At 39.8% G+C, this 27,300-nt stretch overlaps 1 protein-coding gene across 6 annotated transcripts in view; it reads left to right on the top strand.

Moving 5' to 3' along the window:
* The window catches only part of Atp8a2 (ATPase phospholipid transporting 8A2), a 651,823-nt gene that overhangs the window by 249,830 nt on the left and 374,693 nt on the right, over window positions 1-27,300 (top strand). For all 6 annotated transcript variants that reach the window (XM_045153898.1, XM_045153899.1, XM_004670531.2 and 3 more), the window contains one exon: window positions 13,964-14,028. In XM_045153898.1, coding sequence (XP_045009833.1) covers window positions 13,964-14,028 — 65 coding nt within the window. The remainder of the gene's footprint in view (window positions 1-13,963; window positions 14,029-27,300) is intronic.

Genomic DNA, 27,300 nt, shown 5'->3' with positions numbered 1-27,300 from the left:
CCCCAATCCAAAAATACAAAATGTTCTAACATCTGAAACTGATCAGCATTATGTTTTGGAACATTCCAGATTTTAGAATTTTAGATTAAGAGTACCTGATTTGTGCTAGATCTCAGGGATCTTGACTTAATTCAGAGCTTTTAAGAGATTATGTAGCTTTCGTAAAAACTGATGTCTGAAATTGGAGTTAGAAGACCTGGAAGAAAGGTACTGTTTCATTCATTCTTATGTACACATTAAAAAATACTTTTATTTATTATTTTCAAGCAGGGAGATAAAGGGGGAGGGAGAGAGGGAAAGAATGAGGGAGGATGAAGAGAGAGAAAACATGGGCACTACAGGGCCTCTTGCCACTGCAAACGACCTTCAGATGCATGCAGCACTTGATGCATCTGGCTTGACCCTGGGCCTGCAGGCTTTGCAAGCAAGCACCTTTAACTGCTGAGCTGTCTCTCAACTTCACACAGTCTTTTTTGTGTTCTAACAGCTTGACATCAGATGTTTATGACTGAGGGTGCTTAGATTTTAATTGACAGTGTTTTCTCAGTGGAACATGTCCTAATATTTGTAACATTTGTGTTTGGGGCTTTTGGCTTGCTTTAGCAACAGTGTATTTGCCTCTATTTCTCTCTATATAATAGTTTGAACTAAAGAAATCAATTTTTGGTGGTACTGAGGGTTAAACCCAGGATTTTTTCTTCATACCTTGGAAATCTAATCAAATTGAGTTCTAGAATATTTGTGGCTCTTGTGAGCCCATGAGGCCCACATAGATAGATCATCATTTTGCCTACAGTGTTTACTAGTTTGAAGTTGGCAGGTCACCAGAATGCTGTGCTTAATTTATGTTAACTAGCTGTGTTTTGAAGAATTGGCGATTTTCTTTTCTTAGCTTAAAAATTTGGCATCAACTATTCTAAAGTGAAATTCTAGATGAAATTGTAGTGAAACTTGGAGTTGTCACTTCCTTATTACCATGTAAAACATCTGTTAAATAGTTGTGTAATGGGGACTAGAGACTTGGTGTAGCAGTTAATGTGCTTGCCTGTGAAGCCTAAGGACCCAAGTTCAATTCCTCAGCACCCACATAAGCCAGGTGCACATGGTGGTCCATTTTCAGTGCCTGGAGGCCCTGGTGTGTCCATTCTCTCTATCTGTCTCTCTTTCTCTGTTTCTGTCTCTCTCAAATGAACAAATAAAAATAAATAGTTGTACAATGGATGTGGAGTTTTCAGTTGCAATTATTTTTTCTAATGTGGGATGAATGAAACCAAAATGTTACTGTATATTCCATTTAAAGTTATTAAATTAGAGATAACTTCCATCTCAAATCATTTCTAAACTGGCAATCTGAGTGTCCCAATGTCCCTGAATTTTGTTACATATCAACTGACACTTTTAACTCTCTTCTTATAGTCTTACAAGTTTATCTAAAATAATTTAAATATGTTTCATTATATATTTAACATATAATATGATATTATGGAATAACATCCTTTTAGAAGATTTACTTGGTAAAGATGAGTAGCTTTGGTATGTACTTATCCTTGGTAGCTCACACATTGCCGGCTTAAAAGGAAGAGAAGTGTTCATTCTCAGGCATAGCTGGGTGGTGTAAACCTGTGGCAAAGGTGCCACTGTTACTGTTGATAGAGAAAATTCAGACTTGTTGCATTGCTTTTTGGGTATGCATATGTGTGTGTATGCATATATGTGTGTATGTATGCACATGTGTATGCATGTGTGTGTATGCATATGTGTGTATGCATGTGTTTGTACATGCATGTGGAGGCCAGAGGTTGAGTATCTTCCTCAGCTTCTCTGTGCTGTGTATGTGTGTGCATGTATGTGCATATTTGTTTATAGGATGTGTGTATGGGTGAGTGCAGATATACACGTGCCATAGTGCATATGTGTAGCTCAGAGGATAACTTTGGGTGTTGGGCCTGTACCCTGTTTGAGGCAGAATCTTTCACATGCTGCTGAGTTAACCAGGTTTATCACCACCTTTAATGGCACTATGCACACAGCTGCTGGAGATAGCCCTGACCTGCTTTAAAGGTCTAGGTGACATACAGCAAGATGAAGTAACTCAGCCTCGGTCACACAAGTGTAAAGATACTGAAAATTTAAGCACGTTACCATGCCATGTGGTATTAATTTCTCAGAAGAAAAAAAAATAAGAGTTGTGAAAGACCAGGAAAGGTGTCAAGGATGATACAGGCTTAAAGCTTGAACTTTAAAGAATTTCTATAAAAGCTAAAGAAACAAATTTAAAAATCAGTGACGGTGCGTTGATTGGATGAGGGTGGCTCATGAGGTAAGGCTGACTCAATGTGTACTTCCTTGAGACCAAGGCTCCTGAAAATGGTGTGGAAATATGGAGGAAAGGGTATCCATGACTGAGGCTCTGTGGTGTGCCCTCTGCTCCTCAGCTGTCAGGTGAAGGACTTTGGCCTGGAACTTATGGGCTCCATTAGAGACCTAAGAGACCATTTTGCATCAACCATTCATGGTATCTGCCAGTAGTTTACACACATTCATAGTCTGGTATCAATTGGCCAGATTCTCTTAAGGGCTAGAACCATGTTGAATTAAATTGTTGGTAGGCTGGGATTACTGTAATCCAAGGATGTGTGGATAGAAAGGATAAATTATTTCTAATCTTTCAAAAACGTCTCCATAGAAATCTGGATTCAGATGTATTTGAAAATATGAGCTTACTGCTTCTCTCCCCACCACCAAATAAAAGGAGGGCACTGATTGAAAATGCTAAGAGATTTGATTTGGCAATGATTTTTAGGGTAAAGTCTTACTTTATCATCTTAAAATCAGGACCTGTTCTACGAACCGTAGACTAATATTTTGCTTTCTTGGAGTGTTGATTGTGCTCAGGTAGTGGAAAGTGTAAGCACTTTTGCAGCGTGCTGTTAATTTCAGCTGCAGTAAAAAGTGAACTCCCAGAGGTATTCCTCTCAGCCATTTTATGGCCATCTTGTTAGATTGTGAGATTAAAGAAGTAGACCTCAATTTACAAGTGTGGCTTGACTTCCCTACCTGGCTTTTTTCCAGGAGTTGATCTCATTTTATCCACAAACATTAGAAATCAAGCACACCAAACTTGGATTGGCATAATTCAATTTGCTCTGTGAAGTTGCAGTGAACTGAGTTAGACTTCTGTGGTCTGTCTAGGACACGTGGTCTATGTGATAATTCTCTGAGTAAAAATCTCACTTTATTTTGAAAATTGAAAAAAAAAAAAACTTAATCGTTTTCTTCGCAGAAGGTTTTGGTTTTGTGTGTTTAAATTCATCAAAGTGTCAGTAGTCTTATTTATTGCCCTCAGCCTGCCATGGCTAGAGAAAAAATACTTAAGGTTTTTCCATAATGTCTTTGTGTACCTTCTGTTGTCAAATGGCATTTTGCTTAAACTGCAAAATATAAAATAGAGCAGAAATCTAGGCTTAAAAATTACAGCTTGCTTCTGCAGCTGTTGGTCAAATAAAATGCTTCCAGTAAATCCCTTTACATTAGTTGTAGTAAATTTGTAACAGTCTATGCTGCATGGAGTTGTGGAAAGTCTCTAGGGATAAGGAATAAGCCCAACACAGAGGCAAATAATTAGTTGCAATATCCCCTTTTGTGAGTGAAAATCAAACGTCGAATACCCTCTGGACCTAATCTAAGAACTTATAGGAGGGAAGAGTGTATTTGCAAAATCTTAATGAGAAGCAAGAATGCAATGACCCATTCTCAGAGGTTCTCACTGCTACCCATCATTGTTGTTAAAATGGATTTGCAGGTGTACTCAAAATTGTTTCATGTTTCTTATTTTTTTTTAATTTTTTTAAAGAAATCTAAAAGGTATGTCCAATATGATGTTGTGATTTAAAATTCTTTGGGTTCCTTTAATTTTAAAAATACCTGGTAATTTTAACAAGAGAAGTAATCTCAATCCCCGGTCATGCATTATGGGGAGGGGGTGCCGGGTGGGCAATGTCTCTGTGCAAAATGTCCCAATTTAGGGCTCTAACAATCTTTCCACTCCCTCTTCTACAAAATTCTCTGAGCTGTGCTGGGAGCATTTTAAGTCTACTTCAGTGATGGGCACTTAGGAGGCTTTGGATCTGTGGTTTGGTAGGTGTTGAGTGTCCTCAGTGTCTATCTCCTTCATCCTTGTGCTGATATCAGATTCTCTAAGAAAGCAGTACTCTTGCTCATTTTCCAAATTCCTCTGTGCTTTCAGCTGGGGCTGAGGTCCAATGCACTGGGTCGTTTATTTCTTCAGGTCTGGCTCCATCTGAAAAAGAGAAGCAGATTCTCCAATGGAAAGTGAAGTCAGCACCAGTTAAATGGGATAACCATTATTTATTTAGAGAGAATTTAAAGGGTGTAGACCTTCTTTTTGTTTTTTGAGGTAGGGTCTCACTCTGGTCAGGGCTGACCAGGAGTTAACTCTGTAGTCTCAGGGTGGCCTTGAACTCACAGCGATCCTCCTACCTCTGCCTCCCGAGTGCTGGGATTAAAGGAATGCACCACCACACCCGGCGGTGTAGACCTTCTTATAGCTCAAAATCCGTGGGAGCTTAACAACAGAAAGCAGAGTCATTATCTGGATATGATTCTGACGTGTTTCCTAGTTCTAGATATGGTTTCCTTTCCACTGAGTGAATCTGTTAGCCAATCCAAGAGCAGTTGGTTACCCACTATGGCCATGTGCTACTATTGCACTTGTGTGAGCATCACGTCAGGCTGTTTGCTTAGGTTTCGCTTAGATTTTGAGTTGTTTGGAGATTTTGGCCACTTGCCCCAGGAGCTCATGTAGCACCTTCCAGCACTAGATAGGCTAACTGGGGACTGGCTCTATTCTGGATTCCAACCAGTTTTATTCATGGTCTGTGCTGACAGTGTATGGTGTCTTCAGCAGTAGGGTCTTACCATTAACCTCTGGTGGGTGATCAAGTGCTCTGACAGAAATCTGTCTTGTTTGTTTTGGGAGATCAAGTAGATCTCTTTGATCAACAGCTCCCTGTGGATGTAAACCACATGCTGGCACAGGGAATTATAGGCCAGCACCAAGGGAAAAGAAAAAAGACAAAGAGAAGAAAGAGAAATAGGAGAAATTTAAGGTTAGGTTTCATCTCACCCTCTTCAGGGCCCTTCGATTCAGGTGCTCCCCCTAAAGTCCTCTTGAGGGTTCCACCTTTTAGACTAAGTTCCAGGATATAGGATTCTATGAGACTAGTTTAATTTGGGTTCAGTTTTGTGTCCCCTCACCTTTGCCCTCCTAAGTCCTAACTTCCCTATTGTCTAAGGCTCGAGATGCTCTTCAGGTATGTCAGCAACTCAGGCTGATCCAGGTTAGGAACTGCAGATGAGTGAGATCATGTGACAGTTGTCTTGCTGTGATTGTGTGAGTTCACTCAGAGTGATACGTTCCAAGTTCGACCTTTTTTTTTTTTTTTAACAAATTTCTTTGTGCCATTTATTTCTTACTGCTGAGTAGAATTCTATCATGTAAATATATCCATTCATCCAATGATGGGCACCTAGGTTGACTCCAGTTTTTAGCTATTATGAATTGAGCAACTATAAACATAGTTGAGCAAATATCTCTGAACTGAGATGTGGAGCTTTTGGAGCATTAAGGGAATAACAGGGTCTGTTGCTAACTCTATATTCATCCTGTTTTAGAAGTCTCCATATTGATTTCTGTAGTGGTTGTACTGGCTTACAGTCCCATCAACAGTGAATGAGTGCTCCTATTTCTCCACATCTTTGCCAACATTTGTTTTCATTTGATTTTTTAATGTTTGCTATCCTTACTGAGATAAGGTGAAATCTTATAGTTGGTTCAATTTGCATTTCCCTAATGGTTAGAGATGTGGAACGTTTTCTTAAGTGCATGTTAGTGATTTGTAATTCTTCCTCTGAGAACTCTCTATTTAGTTCTGTCCCACTTTTGGAGTAGGTTGTTTGATTTTTTTTTTATTGTTTAGTTTTTTGAGTTCTTTGTAGATTCTACATATTAAGCTTCTGTCAATGGTATAGCTTGCAAAGATTTTTTTCCCATTCAGTGGGTAATCTATTGGCTCTGCTTATGGTATGTTTGTGCAAAAGACTTTTAGCTTCATGAGATCCCATTGGTTGAGTGCTTATTTAATTTCCTGGGCTACTGGGGTTTTCTCAGGAAGTCTTCCAAGTCCTATATTATGGAGAGTGCCTCATATTTTTTCTTCCAGTAGTTGAAGAGTTTTAGATCTTATATTGAGGTCTTTAATTCATTTGGGCTTGAATTTTGTGTATGGCAAAATGAGTAGGTCTAATTTCATTTTTCTACCTATGGTTGTCCAACTTGCCCAACACCATTTGTTGAAGATGCTGTCTTTTCTCCAGTCTACATTACTGACACATTTATCAAAGATCAAGCAGCTGTAGTTACTTGACATAAGGTCTGGGTCTTCAATTCTGTTCCATTGGTCTATGTTTCTGTTTATTTTCCAGTATCACTTACGGCTTTGTAATATAATTTTCAATCAGTTATAGTGATACTCCCAGATATATATATATATATATTTATTTTTTTGAGGATATATATTTATTTTATATGTATATATATTTATTTTTTTGAGGATATTTTGGATATCTGAGTCCTTCTGTCATTCCATATGAATTTTGAGATCATTTTTTCAATTGCTGTGAAGAATGATGCTGGTATTTTTATTGGTATTGCATTAAATCTGTATATTGGTTTTAGTAGGAATGTCATTTTCACAATATTAATTCTACATATCCAGGATCATGGGAGGCCTTTCCATCTTCTCAAGTTTTTATGTTTTCATATTGTTTTATATATATTATGTTTCACATCCTTGGTTACTGTTATTCCATGGTATAATTTTTTTGTTGCTATTGAAGATGGGACAGCCTTACTGATTTCTTTCTCCTTTTATTTGTCCTTTGCATATAGAAAAGCTACTGATTTTTATACATTGATTTGTGTGTCCTGTCACTTTACTGAAGAAATTTATCACATTTAGAAGTTTTTTTAATATGTTTTGTTCACTATTTATTTATTTATTTGAGAGCGACAGACACAGAGAGAAAGACAGATAGAGGGGGGAAGAGAGAGTGGGCGTGCCAGGGCTTCCAGCCTCTGCAAACAAACTCCAGACGCGTGCGCCCCCTTGTGCATCTGGCTAACGTGGGACCTGGGGAACTGAACCTCAAACCGGGGTCCTTAGGCTTCACAGGCAAGCGCTTAACTGCTAAGCCATCTCTCCAGCCCACATTTAGAAGTTTTGAGATGGAGGTTTTCAGGTCACTTATATAATGGGGTCATGTCATCTGAAAGTAGAGCTAACTTGACTTCTTCCATTCCAATTTGAATCCTTTTTCTTTCTTTCTCCTATCTTATTGCTTGGGCAAGCACTGCTAGTACTATGTTAAAGAGCAGTGGTAAGAGTAGGTACATTTGTCTTGTTCCAAATCTCAGAGGGAACTCCTTGAATTTTTCACCATTAAGTATTACTTGGGCTTTAGGACCTTTATAAATAGCCTTTATTATGTTGAGATATAAATCCTCCATGTCTATTTTTTCCAGTGTTTGATCATGAAGTGGTGTTGTATTTTGTCAAAGGCCTTCTCTGCATCAATTGAGATGATCATGTGGTTCCTATGGTTCAGTTTATTTATATGGTGTATTCCATTGACTGATTTCCATATGTTAAACCATCCCCGCATCCCTGGAACAAAGCCTGCTTGATCAAGGTAGATAATGCTTTTGATGTGTTGTTGAATTCAGTTTCTAAGTATTTTGTTAAGGATCTTTGCATCTAAGTTCATTAGGGCTATAGGCCTATAATTTTCTTTCCTTGTTGAATCTCTGTCTGGTTTTGGTATTAGGGTGATAGTATTTATTTCTGTTTTATTATGGAGCAGATTTTGTTTTATAAACTGTGGTGCACCTGTGTTTGATGCATATATATTTATGAGTGTGATATGCTGATGCTGAATCATTCCCTTAATGAATAAGAAGTGGCATTATTTGTCCTTTTAGAATACTTTTGCATTGAAATATATTTTATCAGATATTATTATAGCAACACCTGCTTGTTTTTTATTTCCATTTGCTTGGAATATCATCTTCCAACCTTTTACCCTGAAGAGGTATCTATCATTAGTGGTGAGGTAGGTTTCTTGAAGACAGCAGGTAGAAGGGTTCAGTTTTTTCATCCATCCTGATAACCTGTGTCTTTTGATGGGTGAGTTAAGACCATTAATATTTAAGGTTATTACTGTGAGGATTGAGTTAATCCCTGCCATAATGAAGTGCTTTATGCGGCTTGGTGCTTTCTTGTGTTTTGTACTATTTTGAGCTTGGTCTATTTTTGTTATTGTGATCTTCTTTTTGTAGGCTCTTCAGATTGGTTGACTGTTCTGCTTGGAGTTATTTACTCAAGTATTCTCTGTAGGTTTGGCTTTTGTTCATATAATCATAGAGTTGACATTTTCTCATGGAAAGTTTTCCTTTTACCATCTATTATGAGGGATACTTTTGCTGGGTAGAGTAGCTTGGGTAGGAAGCTATAGTTTTTCAGACTTTGAAGTATTCCATTCCAGGCCCTTCTGGATTTCAGTGTTTCCTTTAAGAAATCTGATGTAACTATGATGGGATTGTCTTTGTATGTTGTGAATTGTTTATCTCTTGCTGCTTTTAACACTCTTTTTTTGTTGTTGTTGTTAAGAGTTTTAACTATGATGTGTCTTGGAGAATTTCTTCTTTGGTCCTGTCTGTTTGGTGTTCTGTGGGATGCTTGTATCTGGATGTACCTTTCTTTTGAGAGATTTGGCAAATTTTCTTCATTAATTTTGTTGAATATGATCTCAATGCCCCTTGCCTGGATTTTCTCTCATTCTGGTATATCTATGATCTGGATGTTTGGTCGTTTTAGGGTATCCTACAGTTCCCTTATATTCTGCTTACTTGATTTTTTGAACTTAGTAAAGTTTTTGGCCTCCCTATCAATTTGTTCTGTCTTTTCTTCCAGGTCAGAGGTTCTGTCTTCCACATGAGTAACTCTGTTGGTGAAGGGTTCTAGAGAGTTTTTTTTTTAATAATTTCTATTTGATTTTTGTTTTCTGTTGTGTTATTTTGCATTGTGTTCATCTCTTTTTTGAGGTACAATTTCAATTCAATTTATGATTGTCTTGATGCTTCCTGGAATTCATTCTTGCATTTGATCAAGCTTAATCAAACAGTTGTTGTGATATTCCATTTCTTGACTCACCTTCACTTCATATTTCTTTGATGGGTTTTAACCTTTTCTTCAATCACATTAAGGTACTGTCAAAAGCTGAATGCTCTAAGAGACTATTCTGTTCAATTTCATTGATGCGATTATTGGTTTTTTGATGATTTGCTTCCAGTTCAGTGATTTAAAGTTTTTTGAAAAAATATATTTTTTATTTGTTTATTTATTTAAGTGAGAGAGAGGCAGAGAGAGAGAGAGAAACAGAGGGAGAGAGAAAGAGAATGGGCACACCAGAGCCTCTAGCCACTTCAACAAATTCCAGATGCTTGTGCTACTATGTGTATCTGGCTTATGTGGGTACTGGGGAATTGAACCCGGGTCCTTAGTCATCACAGGCAAGTGCCTTAACCACTAAGCAATCTCTCCAGCCCAGAGATTTTTTTTTTCAAGGTAGGGTCTCACTCTATCCTAGGCTGACCTGGACTTCGCTCTATATTCTCAGGGTGGCGATACAACTCATGGCGATCCTCCTACCTCTACCTCCCCAGTGCAGGGATTAAGGCATGCACCACCATGCCTGGCACAGTGATTTTTTTGATCAGGGCCTCATTTGTTGTTGTGTTTTCATTTTGGGAATGAGTTTCTATTGACTTCTCTATGATACTTCCATTGTAGGACTAGGCATCCTTGGTGGAGAGCTCTTATTTTTCTGACTTTTGTTGGCTTTTGTGCATTGTTGTCTACCCATTTTAGGAAGAGTCTTCATTGCATTTAGGTGGAAGCAAGTTTTTTTCTTTTGGTCAGTGCAACCTCTGACTCAGATCAACAGGGATGTTGGTACTCAGTGGCCAGTCAGGATACCAGAGTGAAAGGCTTGATTCCACAGTTCATACAGGGATGAGGCCTCCCCAAGCAAGGCACAACAGGATCTACCAGGACCAGGGGACTGGGAGGAGCCAGGGAACAGGGATCTGGCCTACTTACTCCGAGCTATGCCCTCTAGCACACAGACAGGCTCAGGGAACTTGGACCAGGGAACTGGGAGAAGCCAAGAAAGGCCCTCGCCTGGCCTATTCACTCCACACTGAAGGGACTGCCTGCACACTGTGCAGGAAACCTAGACCAGGGAGGTGGGAGGAGCTGGGAAGCATGGGTGTGGCCTACCTACTCCAGACCGCCATGCCCACCCACACACTGTTCACGCAGGGAACCCCTGGATATCTTTTTTAATGTGGAGTTTTAAAAGCTACCATTTTCTGCTTCATAGTTTGTCTTCTAAGATGCTTTACAAAATTTTCAAAGGTCAATTATGAATGAAGGTTATAGTTTGTACATTCAAAAATAGCTAAGTGGAGGTTGGAGAGATGGCTTAGTGGTTAAGGCCTGTGAAGCCTACGGACCCATGTTTGACTCCCCAGATCCCACATAAGCCAGATGCATAAGGTGACATGGGTCCAAGGTTACACATGTACACAAAGTGGTACACACATCTGGAGCTCGATTGCAGTGGCTAAAGATGCTGCTGCACTAAATTTTCTCTCTCATACAAATAAATAAATCAATTAAAAAATACCTAAGTGGGAATGAGCTAGTCTGTGAGCTACAGCAGCTCTGGATGCTTCCAGGGGAAAGGTCAGTGGGCCTGTATGTTCCAGGGCAAGAGATGCTGAACAGGGCCATCTGAAGCACCAGGTGGTCAGGCTGAGATAGCTGAAGGGCCGATTGATTACATGACACCACTTCCAAGATGTGGGCACCTAGTCCATGTGCCAACATTGCTGTTTAGGTGGGGGGAGGGCAGCACAGAAAATTCTTGGAGAAGATTCACCTTGCTTAGAAAGAAGAGGTAGCTATAGAGTGGAAGTTCCCTCAAAGCTAGCCAAGACTAGGGAGCCATAGCCCAAATGACAAAAGAAGAAAAAACGTCACCCAGGATATTCACATGGAACATGTAAATATGGAGGACCTTGGCGATGAGAGCCAAAGCTCCTACTATTTCTATCGGAAGGTTCTCAGATGGAGCCAGAGCGTTTGATGGTTGTTTCAGAGGACTTTAGAGAATGTATTACCCTCTTTAATTCTCCCAGATTCCTCTTCTGTTTAGCTACATTTATAATAAAGCCCTAGAGGCCTAACCAATGAAAAAAGAAATAAAAGTATTTGTTGTACAAAAAAAGTTTTTAAAGCACTGATTCTTCTTGGTCTTGAATTCTTCTTGCTTTTGTCATTGAAACTTCCTGTGATGAGGAGAGAACCTGCCAAGTCGGAAGAACACAGGGATGCAGAGTTCTGCTTCCTGTCCATTAATTTAATACCAGCTCCCTTTTCTGGTTTAGTCGAGCACCTGGTAGAATGGCCTTTCAGATGCTCTGCTGGAAAATCGATGGTGTTCCATTAGGAACAGTATTGGTTCAGTGTTTTCTTTGACTGTCACATACTTGCTTGAAATCGGACACTCTAAATGCTAATGATTTGCTACTTTACTTCTCACTGTGTCAACACCCAACAGAGCAACTTAAGAGCGGGGAGTTTATTTTGGCTCACTATTCCCAGGGAAAAGGAGTGATGGATCAAGTGGGTCTTGCGTGGTCTGTTCTGTGGTGGCAGGAGTTTGGTCACATCATAATGGTGGCATAGGAAGCAAGCAAGGAGCTTAGATGAAAGCAGAATGGCCAATAACTTTCTCAGCGACCCAGCCTCAGTGACCCATCTCTGCCAGCCATGGCTCCCTCTTGAAGGTTCTACTGTTTCCCCAAAGAGTGCCACCAGCTGGAGTCCAGATGTTAAAGTACAAGAGCCTAGAGAGCACATTCCACATTCAAACCTTAACATATAGTCATTGCTGAGAACAAAACTCCTTGTGAGGGGCAGTGTTCAAGGTGTAAGTACTCCTTTCTTGCCTTTTCTCGGTGAGATAAATGGAGGCGGGCTGATAAAAGGGCACCTGTCAGTGCCACTCCTCTCCAGGGCCCAAGAGAAAGCTTGTGGATTTGGGGGCAGGAGCCAAATGGAGGCTTTTATTGATCTGTGAGGTCTCTTAGTAGTTAAGAGCTTCATAGAAAATATGTTCATTTCTAAAAGGGAATAATGAACAAAATATCTCTTAACATGTGGAGAGGGGCTGGAGCGATGGCTCAGTAGTTAAAGGATCTTGTTTTTAAAACCTGATGGCCCCAGGTTTAATTCCCCAGTACCCATGTACACTGGAGTTTATAGTGGCAAGAGGCTGTGGCACTCTTACACACTCATAAATAAATAAATAAATAATAGGTATTAAAAAACACATAGACAAAATTTGATTTGAAAAACGAAATTGAAATTGTTAATACTAATAACAAATACTTTTGTTCCAAACAACCCTTTGTATTATTTTTAACTTAAATTTAGATTCATTTCTTTTTTTAATATTTTTATTTATTTATTTATTTATTAGAGAGAGACAGACAGAAAGAGGCAGAGAGAAGGAGAGAGAGAATGGGTGCGCCAGGGCCTCCAGCCACTGCAAACGAACTCCAGATGCGTGCGCCCCCTTGTGCATCTGGCTAATGTGGGTCCTGGGAAACAGAGCCTCGAACTGGGGTCCTTAGGCTTCACAGGCCAAGTGCTTAACCGCTAAGCCATCTCTCCAGCCCTAGGTTCATTTCTTTAAATGAGGATTACTTTGAAATTTTGGCAGGAAATATGACCCTACCCTTGCTGACCTCCTTTGAAACTTGGGAATTGGCTACTTTAAAAAAGAAAGAGGGAGGGCTGGAGAGATGGCTTAGTGATTAGGTGCTTTCCCATGAAGCCTAAGGACCCTGGTTCAAGGCTCAATTCTCCAGGACCCACGTTAGCCAGATGCATTGGGGGGGCACATGTATCTGGAGTTCGTTTGCAGTGGCTGGAGGCCCTGGTGTGCCCATTCTCTCTCTCTCTGCCTCTCTCTCTCTCTCTTTCTGTTGCTCTCAAATAAATAAATAAAAAAGAAAGAAAGAGGGAGAAAATGCAGGATCTTACTCTTCCAACAGTCACATTCACTAAGTCAGGAGCACCACTGGACCACATGTGTCTGAGCACATGCATACAAATACACACGTGAAGTCAAAGGACAGTTTCCACGGTGTGTCCTTGCCTCTACCTTATTTGGGGCAGGGTCTCTTGTTGGTCACTGCTGCATTCACCAAGCTAGCTTCTGGGAGATTCTTTTTGCCACAGGCTTGCCTGGATTGCAGACACTGTATCTCGATTTTTACTTGGGTGCTGGGGATCTGAACTGAGACACTCATGCTTGTTCAGCATGCTCTTTATCCATTGAACCTTCTTCCCTGCCCTCCATTTGTCTCCTTAAAGTGTTTGCTGTTATTTTAGATAATCCAAGGCTTATCCTAATGTAATACAAGGATATCCAGTATAAAAGAAAGAAAAAATCCACAGAAAATTGGCAAACATTTACTTTAGCCTTTAGCTCCAAAGACATTCTCAATCAGTTCCATTTAAGCTGTTTGCAAGGTTCAAGCAAGTGCCTTTAACTGCTGAACCATCTTCCCAGCCTCTATCTGCAAGATTCAAAATAAGTTTAGGTTTATGCTCCTATCACTTTTGCTCTAGCCTTCCGTGTTAGTAGTAATGAGGTAGACACAGGAAGGGAGGTTGAATCAATTAGCCATTGAAAACTTAGGCACTCACAGGAGGAATCACACTCACATGCTGTCCCTTCTCTATTTCAGGGTATTCCTGCCGGCTGGTGTCACAGAACATGGCTCTTATCCTACTGAAGGAAGATTCTTTGGATGTAAGTTGTGTGTGCTATATCTATAGTAAACTGTTTCTACTGTGATTTTTAATCAGTTTACTTTTGGTTAAACACAATTCAAAAATCATTGTTTGTTTGTCTTTATGAATGGATATCATAAGGCCTTACTTTTAACCATCAACACATTGTAAGCTTAGAATATTACATCATGAAAATATTGATATCATGTAGAATTGTGCATTTTAAGTGGAAGACTTTGATCTGTTTGGCTTGGTTAATTATGAAGTTTTTCATAAAGCAACAGGGACCTATTATGATTTATATGAAGTGGTGATGGCTAACTCAGTGGAGGTTACCAGAGGATTTTATTTCTAGTATAAACCTCACAATATAGCTCATATTCAGGTGTTAGGAGTTGTTTATATTTATGTAGCAACAGGATACATGTGCACTTAAGTCTCCAATGTCAGATACCCCCAGCTCATCAGCTCATGGAGAATTGAACATTATGAGATGCTAATATTTTATAAGCCAGCACCCACCCCTTTCAGGGTTAATTTAAGGGTAACCAGGGACCTGTGACATTTGATATGAAAATATGTGCAGAACATGAGATTCCATTTGTCAAGATTTTCAACAAGTTTTAGTAGGTTCCCAAAGCCACCCTTGTGGGCTGTATATTTAAAGCCAGTGATGGGAGTAGATACTGTGGCTAGCTACACTTTGAAAGGAAGATGTTACAGCACAGAGGTTCTCTATTTGTGAAAACTGGGGAAGCCTCCCTCCCCACTGTTATAGCCTATGCTTTCTATCCCTGCAAGACCCTAAGGGCAGGGTCAGCAGCTGAGCCCATGGTTCTGTATTGTCTTCAAGGCTCCACTGGCTGGCAAGATGCCATTCTAGCTACGAATGCTTCTCCGTGTGGCTCTTATCCTTGCCCGTGTCACTGCCTGTGCATTATTCAGCTTCCTGTCCCTACATAAGATGCCTGAGGTAATCAACTGATCAAGAGAAAAGCTTTGTTTGACTTACAGTTTTAGAGGTTTCAGCCCAAAGTCATTTGGTTCCAATCTGTAGGTCTGTGTCAAGGCAGGATATCATAGAGCTGGTAGAGAGCAAAACCACTCCCTAGTTGCTGGGATTATGAGCAGGTGATGCCATGCCGGACCTTTAAGTGAGTGTTGGGAATACAAGCTCAGGCCCTCATGCTTTCTCAGCCAGCACTTTACCAAATGGGCTCGTTCCCCAGTCCCAGTTTCCTCCCCTTTCAAGGCTGAGTAACGCTCTGCTGTGTGGATGTGGACATACGTGCCTTTGTAGTCTCCTTCTTGCCCTCCAGGTAAGTTCCATCAACTCAACTGTAGTTGATTTGTCCATGAAACATAAGGTTTGGAAGTGTAACTACTGCGCAGTGGCACTCGTCTAAAAGAGCTGAGCTCACGAAGTCGAGAGCCGAGGCTTGGGGAGGACAGCGGGCACTGACGAGGAGCTTATCTGATGAGTGTGAAGTCACAAGCACATAGGATGTAGTAGTTCTGGTGTTCTGTTACGCTGATGGGTGATTGCAGGCAATATTACTGTAGTGCATAATTCCAAATACCAAGAAGAGAGGACACAAAATAAGTGCTTGGTATAATAGATAACCTGCAAATCCCCGAGTTGATCATGACACAATGTTAACATATATTGAAACATCACACTGCAACACCCAAAACATTCAGTGGTGTAGGTGGTGGTTTGATTCAGGTGTCCCCGCATAAACGTATGTGTTGTTCTGAATGCTAGGTCCCTAGCTGGTGGCAATTTGGGAATTGGAGCCTGCTGGAGGCAGTGTGTTGTTAGGGGTGGCTTATAGATATGAGAGCCAACTTCTCGTTGCCAGTGTTTGGCACACTCTCCTGCTATTGTTGTCCCATCTAATGTTGGCCGGGAGGTGATGTCCACCCTCTGCTCATCATTTTCCCCTGCCATCATGGAGCTTACCCTCAAGTCTGTAGGCCAAAATAAACCCTTTCCTCCTACAAGTTGCTTTTGTTTGGGTGTTTTCTGCCAGCCACGAGAGGGTGATTGCTACAGAGTATCAGGTAGAGATACTCAGAATTGGGAGCATATTCCATATGTTCTGAAGTTTAAGATATTGTGGCAAAAATGAATTTTCAATTTACAACCCTATAGCTTATGACCTGAGATACTGATGCGCCTTCTATTTTGTAGATCTTGTGTGCTTCTCCTGTGGGACGTGTGGTGCTACGTCAGCATTGGCTGGTCATGGCCGATCTTGATTCTGCTTGTGTTTGAGTATGCTTTAAAAATCTTATGCAAACAGTGCTGCTCATATGATTCAAGAAAGTGTGGCACACCCTCCAAGCTCAGGGTCCATTGTGGAAGAGGTGGTGGAAAAAATGTAAGAGCCAAAGGAAGGGTAACCACGCCTTACAATGCAGCTGTCCAGGCAGAAATTGGTGTCGATATCCATGACCTTGCAGTGCCTAGCAGTACCTTCACAAGACCCTTGTAATAGCAGAAAAATACGACACCATCAAAATAAAAGAGAGACTAGTGGAAAGAGGGAGGGGATATGATGGAGAGTGGAGTTGTGAAGGGGAAAGTAGAGGAGGGGAGGGAATTATCATAGTTTATTTCCTGTAAGTATAGAAGTTGTCAATGATAAAAATATATATTGAAGCCGGGCGTGGTGGCGCACGCCTTTAATCCCAGCACTTGGGAGGCAGAGGTAGGAGGATTGACCTAAGTTTGACTCCATAGTGAATTCCTGGTCATCCTGGACCAGAGTGAGATCTTACATAGAAAAACCAAAAAAAAAAAAAAAAAAAAAGAAAAAATAAAATAGATATGTCATATATCATTAAAAAAAAATGTGGAGAAGAACTCATGGGCAGACACGAGATATCTAGAAAAGTTAGACCACGACTGTGACCCCTAAGAGATTAGCTGTGCTTTGCCCTCAGCAGGGAAGTTCCAGTCTGCCTCCCCCAGCAGGACAGTCTAGTTGTTCCACTTAAATTTTAGTTGTAAACCTGTCACAATGTTTTTTTTTTTGGTTTTTCAAGGTAGGGTTTTATCCTAGCCCAGGCTGACCTGGAATTCACTAGGTAGTCTCAGGGTGGCCTTGAACTCACCATGATCCTCCTACCTCTGCCTCCCAAGTGCTGGGATTAAAGGTGTGAGCCACCATGCACAGCTGTCGCAATGTATTTTAGTCCAAATGGTCATATTCATTTAGGCTTAACATGCCTCATTCATCTCTTTATCCTCTTATTATCAGGAACTTAATTATACTCTTTAGAATGTAAAGCACAATGATTGCTGTATGAAAAACAGAACGTGCATTTTCTTTAAAATTTTTGTTTATTTTTATTTATTTATTTGAGAGTGACAAACAGATAGAGAGAGAAAGAGGAAGACAGAGAGAGCGAGAGAGAGAGAGGGAATGGGTGAGCCAGGGCCTCCAGCCATTGTGAATAAGCTCCAGACATATGCGCCACCTTGTGCATCTGGCTTATGTGGGGCCTTGGGAGTCGAATCTTGAACTGGAGTCCTTAGGCTTTACAGGCAAGCGCTTAACCACTGAGCCCCCTCTCCAGCCCAGAATGTTCATTTTCAATAATGAATGAAGAATGCAAATGCCTTCCTACTTCTTACATCTGCCTTTATTTATTTTTAAATAAATTTTTGTTTTGATTTTTGTTTTGATAGAAGGTCTTGCTGCTGTGTAGTTAAGACTAGCCCAGAGCTCCCTATTTAGCCCAGGTTGGACTCAAACTCATGATCCTTCTGTCTCAGTCTCCTGAGTGTTGCTGGCCTGGGCTTCTGTGGTGACCATTGCTATAGCTGCCACATGTGGTAATCACTGTTTGGTTTTAAATAATCTAGACTGTTAGCCGCATGTGGCCACTGGCTCACATACTAAGTAGCACAGTAGGTAATTTATAGTCCCTCAATGCAAGGATGCAGCCAGTGGGCAAAATCCATCCATCTCACTGGTTGTGTAAAGTTTTATTGAAACACAGCTGTGTACGCTTGCTCATATGCTGACAGTGATCTCTCTAATGCTGTGGTGGCAAAGAGTCATGCCAGCACAGAGAGTCGTTGTAGATTCTGACATTCTGTTCTTACAGAGAAGTAACTGGCCCCTGCCTGCCTAGCCAAGTAGAAACCAACTCCATTCTAGTAACATTAGCTGTGGAGCCTGTACTTCTAAAAGCAATGTTTTTTTTTTTTTTTTTTTTTTTTTAAGTGTGAAATGAATTCTTGAAACAAAATGGGATCCAGGACTACCCATTCAGGACCCTTCCCAGCTCAGAAAGTTTATGCTTTACTTCCTGTCTTATTTTCCTAAAGTAAACCTTTCTTAACTTGCCAAAAAAAAAAAAAAAAAGGTACCTGTGGCTAATTTGGGGAGGCTTAGAACTATAAGTTCCTCTGCCACAACTTTTACATAGTCTTTAATATTTGTGATGTGACTCTCACAGATATTGATAAATAGGATATTTTATTAACTTAGCTCCTTTAATGGTAAACTTTCTTTTGTAGGAGTCGTCCTTTTGACTAAAAAGAAAATGTAGATTTTGAAATGCTGCTTTCAAAAACAGTGAGGTTTCCTCTTGATAGATGATGATAAAATAAAAAGCATATGTAAGAGAATACTCAGTAAGAAAACAGTTTTATGTCTTTCTTTGACCATCATAGATCTCATCCGCACTGACTGTAGATTTTGAAGGTGGTGGTCGGTGCACAGGTAACCCAGACGTACACCTTGTTTGGTGGGTTTTTGTCCTCATTACATCTTCTGCACAGGTGCATTTGTATGTGGGTGGGTCATCCTTGATCCCATGGCCAGTCAGCATTGCTGAGCCGAGTGTCAGGACACACATCTGAAGTTACCACATTTTCCGCAGCAGGTTTCCAGATCTGAGTGCCCAGAGCCCTGCTTCCTCGAGGCTCCTCCATGAGTGCCCTTGTCCATGTCGATTTCTGTACTCTCAGCTTACCACCTCACGACTGCTGCACTAATAGTCCTTGCTCCCGCTGCCACCCTCCTCTGTGGAGTTCTTCTCTTGGGCTCAGGTTGGAGACAAAGGAGAAGGCCATGAAGTGCACATTTAACTCCCGAGTTTCTGTTATACCAGCAGGTGTTGGAGTACTTTCAGTTGGTCAGGCCATTTGCCAGGATTGTACTCACTGTAGTAAGTGGCAGTATAATCCCTACTGTGAGCTAAGCAGTAGTCATTAAATAATGACTATATGCTTTAAGGGTTTTTTTTTTCCCAATTATAAAGGAGAAGGGTGAGGGGCTAAGTATATAAAGCTTAACTCATTTTTAATTAATATAATAAATACAATTTAAAATACCTATAAATAATGGCCAACAAAATCACACTTGAAATTAGAAACTACTTAGAATTGAATGATTTAAAATAATGTGCAGTAAAACTCATGGGATATGAATGTCTTAAAAAATGAAAATTTGCAACCTCCCTGATTTAAAGGAGAAAAGGTTAAAATTAAGAGGTACAAGTGCATTACCAGATGTTTTTAATGTCTAGAGGGCAACCATACCAAAAGTGGAATCTTCAAAAAGACCAACAAGCTAAACCATAAATAAGCTGATATGGAAAATAAAAGATGAAAAATAATTTTAGGAAAGAGAAGGGAGAAAGAACTGCAGGTAGAGGAATGATTAGGAAAACAGAAGAGAACAGTCATCAACTCTTACATAGTTGAAGCTTAGACAAGACAGGAAATTTCCTATAAAATATGTAAATTTCAGAATCAGACTTGAAGAAGTAGAAAATATGGACAATTGTGCAGCCGTTAAAGAAGTGAGCTCATTTCACTGAATGTGTCCTGCAGAGGGTACACCAGACAGAACCCCTTGTGACGTTTCTGACAGTTTTGTAGAATACTAAAAACCCCAGCTAATTATAATTTTACACAAAGTTTTCCAGGAGACAGGGAAAAATTCACCTCTTTCCAATGTAGTTTCATGCTAATATCACCTTCAGACTCAAACCAACAGAGGCAGGGTGCTGGAGAAAAACTGCAGAGTAATCTCAGCAATGAACCAAGAAGGAATATCCTTTAATGAAAGATTGGCAAACCACATTCAGTTACATAAGAAAGGATGCATTATGTATGCAGTATTTTCTTTAGAAAAAAATTATTTAACATTCTTAACTTTATTAACAGATAAAAGAAAAATACTAATAGTTCATTAAATGTAGAAAACAATAGCACTCATTTATCACTAACTATGAACTGCCTTTAAAACCTGGGAAAAGTGTGGGTCATCTTAAATTGATAGAGTCCATGTATGGAAACATGGCACCCACCCATCACAGTTCATGTGAAGGGATAGTATGGTCCTTTTGGAAAATAACTTGAGATACTCATGCTCCCTGTCATGTCTCTGGTAACATTATATGGAAGGTGCTTTATTGTGATAAGGAAAAAAAAGATGAAAGTTGTAAGCAGTGTCATAAAAAACTGACGCTAATTAATGATACATGACTGTGTACATGAAAGTCACAAATGAAGTGGCAATGAATCATAATTAGGAGTTGAAAGCAGATTGTTGGATGTCATTGAAAGAAATAAAGAAAAAACACTAGGGATAGTTGAAGCTTCCTTTGTCTCTAACTTTGTAGCATTGCTTCTGAGGAATCTTCTGAGCTCTTTTACCTTTCCAAGATATATGTGGTGTATGTGTCTCTAAACTAGGGATAAACTTGCTTTAGAGTTTAGTTTTTCATGTGTATGGAATCATATTTTACAATGCAGTTGCATTTTTAACTCATGTTTTTATAATTTATTCGTATAGACACATTAGTTCCAGGTAATTGCTCAGTGTTGCAGTTTTGGTGGTGGACATCCTGGGTTATTTTCCACGTTCATATTTCACAATGCTGCTCCTTCTGTATGCATGCCTGGGGCCAGACATGAGTCCCTCCACAGGACCATCTTCAGTGCTGCTAGATACTGCTCAGTTTCTGCTCAAAGTCGTCTGTCACTTTCAGCTTGTTGAGGAGCGTGTGCGAGTTGTCTGGCTCCATGTTCTGATTACACAGGATGCTCAATCCTTACTACAGCAGGAAAGGAAATATGTCAAGAGTCTCTGCCACCCACCCACGTCACCTGCTTCCTGGCTGCTAAGGGGAACGTTTGCAGCAGGCAACTTCACTCTGATTATGACAGGTCTTCCGGGGGCCTGTGTGAGGAATTATGCCCCCGGGACTTGAAATGTGATCTCCTTTCCAGGAATCCTGGACTCAGCACACCCTACATGCCTTTTTTCTTGGGCTCTTTTTGGAATTTGTGGGTGGGTACAGTCATCTGTCAAACAGTTTTTCCTTTCCCAGATAAGTGAACATGGATCCCTTCTTTATTTCTGTTATTTCATGACCATTTAATGAAATGTAAACATTGAAAGCATCGCTTGATGCAGCTCAGCTTGTCAGACCCTCCATGGGCCTGGTAAGTTCCCTGTCTGAGGACCTAAGGAGATGGTAGCATTTCTAGGGGGCTTCACTTCAGAGACACTTGCTTACGTAGCCAAATCTAACAGGTTGCGTAGGTCATAGGGTACAGATCACTGTGGCAGACTCACATACATGTGGCTCCCATTGAACATAATAACAGCCCTTTTGACTCCTGTGGCAGCTGCTGCCAAAGTCCCTAGCCAGGATCTGGGCTCCAGGGCGGTGCAGGTGTAATTTAAGCAAGAACATAGAGATTAAATAGGTAATTGGAAATGATTTTGCACAATAAAGCTGAAGTCTAATGTATCTTGAAAAGGAAATCATTGTAGACATATAAATAGCTTACTGTACACTTTAATTAGAGTTTTAGTAGAAGATTCAATTGATAAATCTCCACCAGGAGATTCCAGTAGGACCCAAATGCTGCTGCATATGTATGGAAATAGCAAAGGCCATGATGTCAAACTGAATGTAAAAATAGCTTCATTTCCTCCAAGTTAATTGTCCTGACTCCCGTCATATGGAGAGTTAGTATCTAGTGGCCATGTGCAATTTTTAAAAATTACTGTCTAATAGATTTTGTCTTTTTGTTATTACTCACGAGCTATTTAAAGAAGTTAAACATCACATTTTAAATTTTGGAAGTTGATTATTTTTATATTTCAGTTTCAGTTCACTTTGGGGATTTTTCTGTTCCATTGGGTCCGTGAGTGATAATGAGTATTCAGTATTTTAACAATCTCCTTTGAGAACTGACAGGATCATTTTGTGAGTAGAAAATGATTTAGACAGTTTGGCAGTATACAATAAAAAGCTAACTTATCCAGGCCAAAACATTTTAAACACATAGACCAAGACAAGATGTCACCTTGCTGAGCTGACTGCTCCTTGGTGTTCTCTTGACTTGGCTTAAAAAAAAAATTTTTTTTTTTTAATTTTTTGAGAGAGCGAGCGAGGAGAGAGAATATGGACATGCCAGGGCCTTCAGCTGCTGTGAACAGATTCCAGCCATGTGCGCCCCCTTGTGGCACATGTGCAACATTGTGTGCTTATGTCACTGCATCTGGCTACATGGAATCTGGAGATTCAAACATGAGTTCTTAGGCTTTGCAGGCAAGCACCTTAACTGCTGAGCCATCCCTCCAGTCCTTGACTTGGCCTTAAAATGTGTTTTTGTTTGTGGATTGATTTAATTCATTGATTTTTGTAAGAGTTCCATTGAGAAATTTACTGAATTACTTAGGTTTAAATTTTTCCCATGTTTTTTCTTTCTGAATGCTGAATTGGAAAAATTAGAGTAGCTCTGGGGAGATTAGTTTAAGAATCAGCCCTCCTCTTTTGCTTTTCCTCTGAATGTCTCTTCATTCATCTTAGTACAGATATTACAACACACAGTACAGGTAAGAATGCATGTGGGTAAGAAGGGGGCAGGTTCTTATTATTGTGAAGGCATTTGTACAGTAGGAATTAGTGTTCCAATACATATGCATATTTAGGAGTTAATATGCTAAACCTTTCTGTTTATTTGTCTATTTATTGTATTTTTTAAAAATTTATTTGCAAATGGAAATGCAAAGGACCACACATAGCCAAAGCAATCCTAAATGGAATGAACACAGTGGGAGCTATCATAGTCCCTGACTTGAAATTACACTATAGAGTCACAGTGAGAAAGACAACACAGTATTGACACAAAACCAGACACATAGAGCAACACAAGACAAGACCTAACCAGGTGTGGCAGTGTATGCCTTCAATCCTACCACTGGGGAGGCTGAGGTAGGAGTATCAAGACCATCCTGGGCTACAGAATAAGTTCCAAGTCAGCCTGAATTAGAGTAAGACCCTGCTTCAAAAAACAAAAAAACAAAAACTAAACAAAACAAAATAGCTGAGGACCTAACAATAAGCCCACCAAGCTATCATCACCTAATTTTCCACAAAGGCATCAAAAACATACACTGGAAAAGTCATGGCCTATTAAACAAAATTGGATGTCCATCAACAGGAGGATGACATGAGACCTACATCTCTCACCTTGAACAAAGATCAATTCACAGTGGACCTGTTTCCATAACCCTGGCACAGATTGTCAGACTCACGTGGCAGAAGCACTTCTGCTCATCTTGCCAGTTCCTCAGTGGTTTCACCTGAGCCTAGCTGCTGTGCAGGGGAGGTTCATCTCTTGGCAGGGAGTCAGCTATCCTTGTCTTAATAGATTTTCGTTATCCTCAGTTCTTGCTGCTTTCTGAAAAAAAAAAAAAGAAAAAGAAAAAGAAAAAGAAAAACAGATTCTGCAATGGAGAGTGAGATCAGGATAGGTTAAAGGGGATAAGCATTGTTAATTTAGAGAGATTTTGATGAATGTAGCCTCACTTTTGGACAAAGACTAGTGGGAGCTTCTCATTGGAGTCATAATTTTGATCTACATAGAATTCTGACTTGGTTCTTAGTTTCAGTTCTGGGTTCATTTCCACTGAGAAGATCTCATAGCCAATCGGAAAGCCACTGGTTACTCACCTAGGCTGTGTGCCACTGTTGCATAGCATGTACATCTTGCAAGGCTGGTTGCTTTCATATAGCAGTGTCACCTGCACCTGCTTGCACACAATATTGTTGGCCATTTCCCCCCCGCAGCTCAGGTAGCGCTTTCCAGAACTACATGGACTAGTCATCTGGGAACTGTATTCCTTCAAGATTCAGCTGGATTTCTCAGTTTTCTGTATCAGCAGTATGTAGTCTCTTTAGCAATAGAGTCTTACCTTTTACATCAGGTAGTGTGGTGGTTTGAATGGCCCCCAATATAGTCAGTTTTTTATGTGTTTGTAGTCTGTGTCTGCAGCCACCTGGCTGGAGGCAATGTTCCTGAGTGGATCTTAAGGTGTGGTGGTAGGTTTCAGGTTTCAATCTAAAGATATCTAATCTAAAGTTATCCAATTTTTCTAGTACCATTTGTTGTTGTCTTTTTTCTAGTGTATGTTGTTGGTTATTTTGTGAAAGATCAAGTAGCTATAGTTTCTTGAACTAAGGGCTGGGTTTTCACTTCTGTTCCATTGGTGTATATGTCTGTTTTTATGCCAGTGCCATGCTGTTTTTGTTACTATGTCTTTGTAGTATAGCTTTAGATTGGGTATGGTGATACTTCCAGAGGTGTTAAGGCCTTCTGCTATTCCATATTAATTTTGAAGTTATTTTTCTATCTCTGTGAAGTAGGGTGCATTTTTATTAGTATTGTGTTGAATCTATATAGTGCCTTTGGTAGAATTGCCATTTTCACAATATTAATTCCACTTTGCTGAAGGGATTTGTCACCTTTTTGATGGTATAATCTTTCAGATCAGTTATATATAGGATAATGTCATCTGCAAACAGGGCATGTTTGACTTCTTCCTTTCCAATTTGCATCCCTTTTATCTTTCTCCTGTCTTATTGCTTGGGCTAGGACTTTTAGCACTGTGTTGAAGAGCAGTCATACTTACTGTTGGGTCATGGTAGATTTCTCACCATATAATTTCAGGGAATCTTGATTTGCAAAGAACTGATTATTTTTAAAATGAGTGTTGATGTCAAGATGTAAGCAATAGCGGTTAAGTGCTTGCCTGTGAAGCCTAAGGACCCCAGTTCGAGGCTCAGTTCCCCAGGTCCCACGTTAGCCAGATGCACAAGGGGGCGCACGTGTCTGGAGTTCGTTTGCAGAGGCTGGAAGCCCTGGCGCGCCCATTCTCTCTCTCTCCCTCTATCTGTCTTTCTCTCTGTGTCTGTCGCTCTCAAATAAATAAATAAATAATTTAAAAAAAAGATGTAAGCAAGAACTTTCTGAACAGGACTCCAGTAGCACAGGAACTATCTCTAAGAATTATCAAATGACACCATACGAATTAAAAGGTCTCTGCACAGCAAGGGAAACCATCAATAAAAAGAACAGACATCTTACAGAATGGAATAGAGCACTTCAGACTTTGGGGAGGGGAAACTAATATGCAGAATTTATAAAGAACTATAAAACCTAAAAACAAAAAATAATAATAATAAGCTTGTTGCTCACCAAATGGGCTGGCTAATGCAATGAACAGTGCTTACAAAAAAAGAATCACACATGGCCAACAAATGTTTTCAAAGTGTGCAACATCCCTAGTCATCAAGGAAATGCAAATTAAAACCACTTTGTGATATAATTTAATCCAATTTAGAATGGCCATCATCAAGCAAAATGGCAACAAATGTTCCAAGGGACTGGAGGAAAGGGAACTCTTATTCACTGTGAGTGTTAGAGTATAGCCATCAGAAATCAGCATGGAAGCTTCTCAGAATTTGGAACTAGAACTGCCGTATGCCTTAGCACTACCATTCTTAGACATGTAACCAAGGCCTCCATAGACTACTACAAAGATACTTGCAAGTCCATTTTTATTGCTGTTCTATTCACAATAGCAAGGGAATGGAACCAGCCTAGATGCCCATTGACAAATGATTGGATAATTAAAATGTGGTATACAATGGAATTTTTACTGAGCAGTAAAGAAAAATTAAATTATAACATTTGCTTCTTAGTATATTCACAGGGTGAATTTTTTGTTCTTTGAGTTCTATTCCCTGCTTTTCCCTCCTGATTAACCTGACCTTGCTCATGTGAAATAGCATTTCTGCCTGACATTTTCTGACTTTCCCTCCTCTCTTAAAGTTAGATCTCTATGCATCTTTTGAATGAAGTATGGTCTTCCTTGTGTTAGTGATTCACAATGTTTGCCTTATTCCCCTTACTGGGATGTAAGCTTGCTTGTTTAAACATTATTTCTTGATAGTGGAGAAGGTTGTATTTCATCTTTTAAGTATACAAATAGATACAGATGGATACTTACAGTATTTGGAGGGTGGTACTTAGATCCATCCCAAGATCTTATATATCCTAAGTTAATGGTGTGATACTAAACTACTTTCCTAGCCCCTCATCTTTAAAATACTACCTAGTGAGGGTTTCAGACACTTTCCAAATTGCAATTCCCAAGAAGGAGTTGTCTTAATAGAAAGTTGTCTTGATTTTTTCATTTATGTGTACTTTGCTATTTACTGAATGAATACACTTCCACAGGACAGAGACTGGGAAGTTTCTTTGCTTTGGTTATCTGTATAAGCCTCTAATGACATTCATTGCTTAGGAAAGCCCCACAGCTTAAGTCAAGGGGCTAGAATTCCTCAATCACTTACTGATTGCTTAGAGGCTATAAATGTGGAAGAGGAAAAGCAGACAAATTGAGAGGAAATTAAATTGTACATTCTGCCTCAAGGTGATTGAATTATAATCTGAACTTCTAATGTTTATAACTGTGGGCAATTTCTTTACCTCCCCTATTTCATCTCAGTGTAATTTATATTTTGCTAAGTTGTTAGCTGACCCAGTTAACCTTACTGGGATAGTTAATTTAATGTTAAGTAGCCTTTGTGTATATTTTTCAATGGCACCAATATCATAGAGTATTGCATAGTGGTTGAAGAGTATATTTTCCTAGCAAAAATTACAGTATTTCTCGCAGTTTCATGTTCTGAAGGCAGTAGAGGTATGTATGCAATTATGTGTTTGTCAAGTGAATGATTTGCCATTATTTGGGTTAGTACAAGTTGTGTGAATTACACTTGACCAGGGGTGGTCCTGTTGGTGAGCTGCTTTTCAGAAAAATAGTTAATTTACCCAAGTAAAGTGATTAGTGCAATTTTCCTGATGACCAGCCCTCCCATGTTTTTCACTTCTATTTCAGCTCCTGTAAGTTTAATCAAGGATATTATTTTAAAAAATAAATTTCTTCCATCTGCAGGA

This window comes from Jaculus jaculus, chromosome 7, assembly GCF_020740685.1.
Source record: "Jaculus jaculus isolate mJacJac1 chromosome 7, mJacJac1.mat.Y.cur, whole genome shotgun sequence".
In the NCBI taxonomy this organism is placed as follows: Eukaryota; Metazoa; Chordata; class Mammalia; order Rodentia; family Dipodidae; genus Jaculus; species Jaculus jaculus.
Note: the sequence above shows the minus strand (reverse complement) of the source record. Positions and strands in the feature narration are given on the sequence as shown.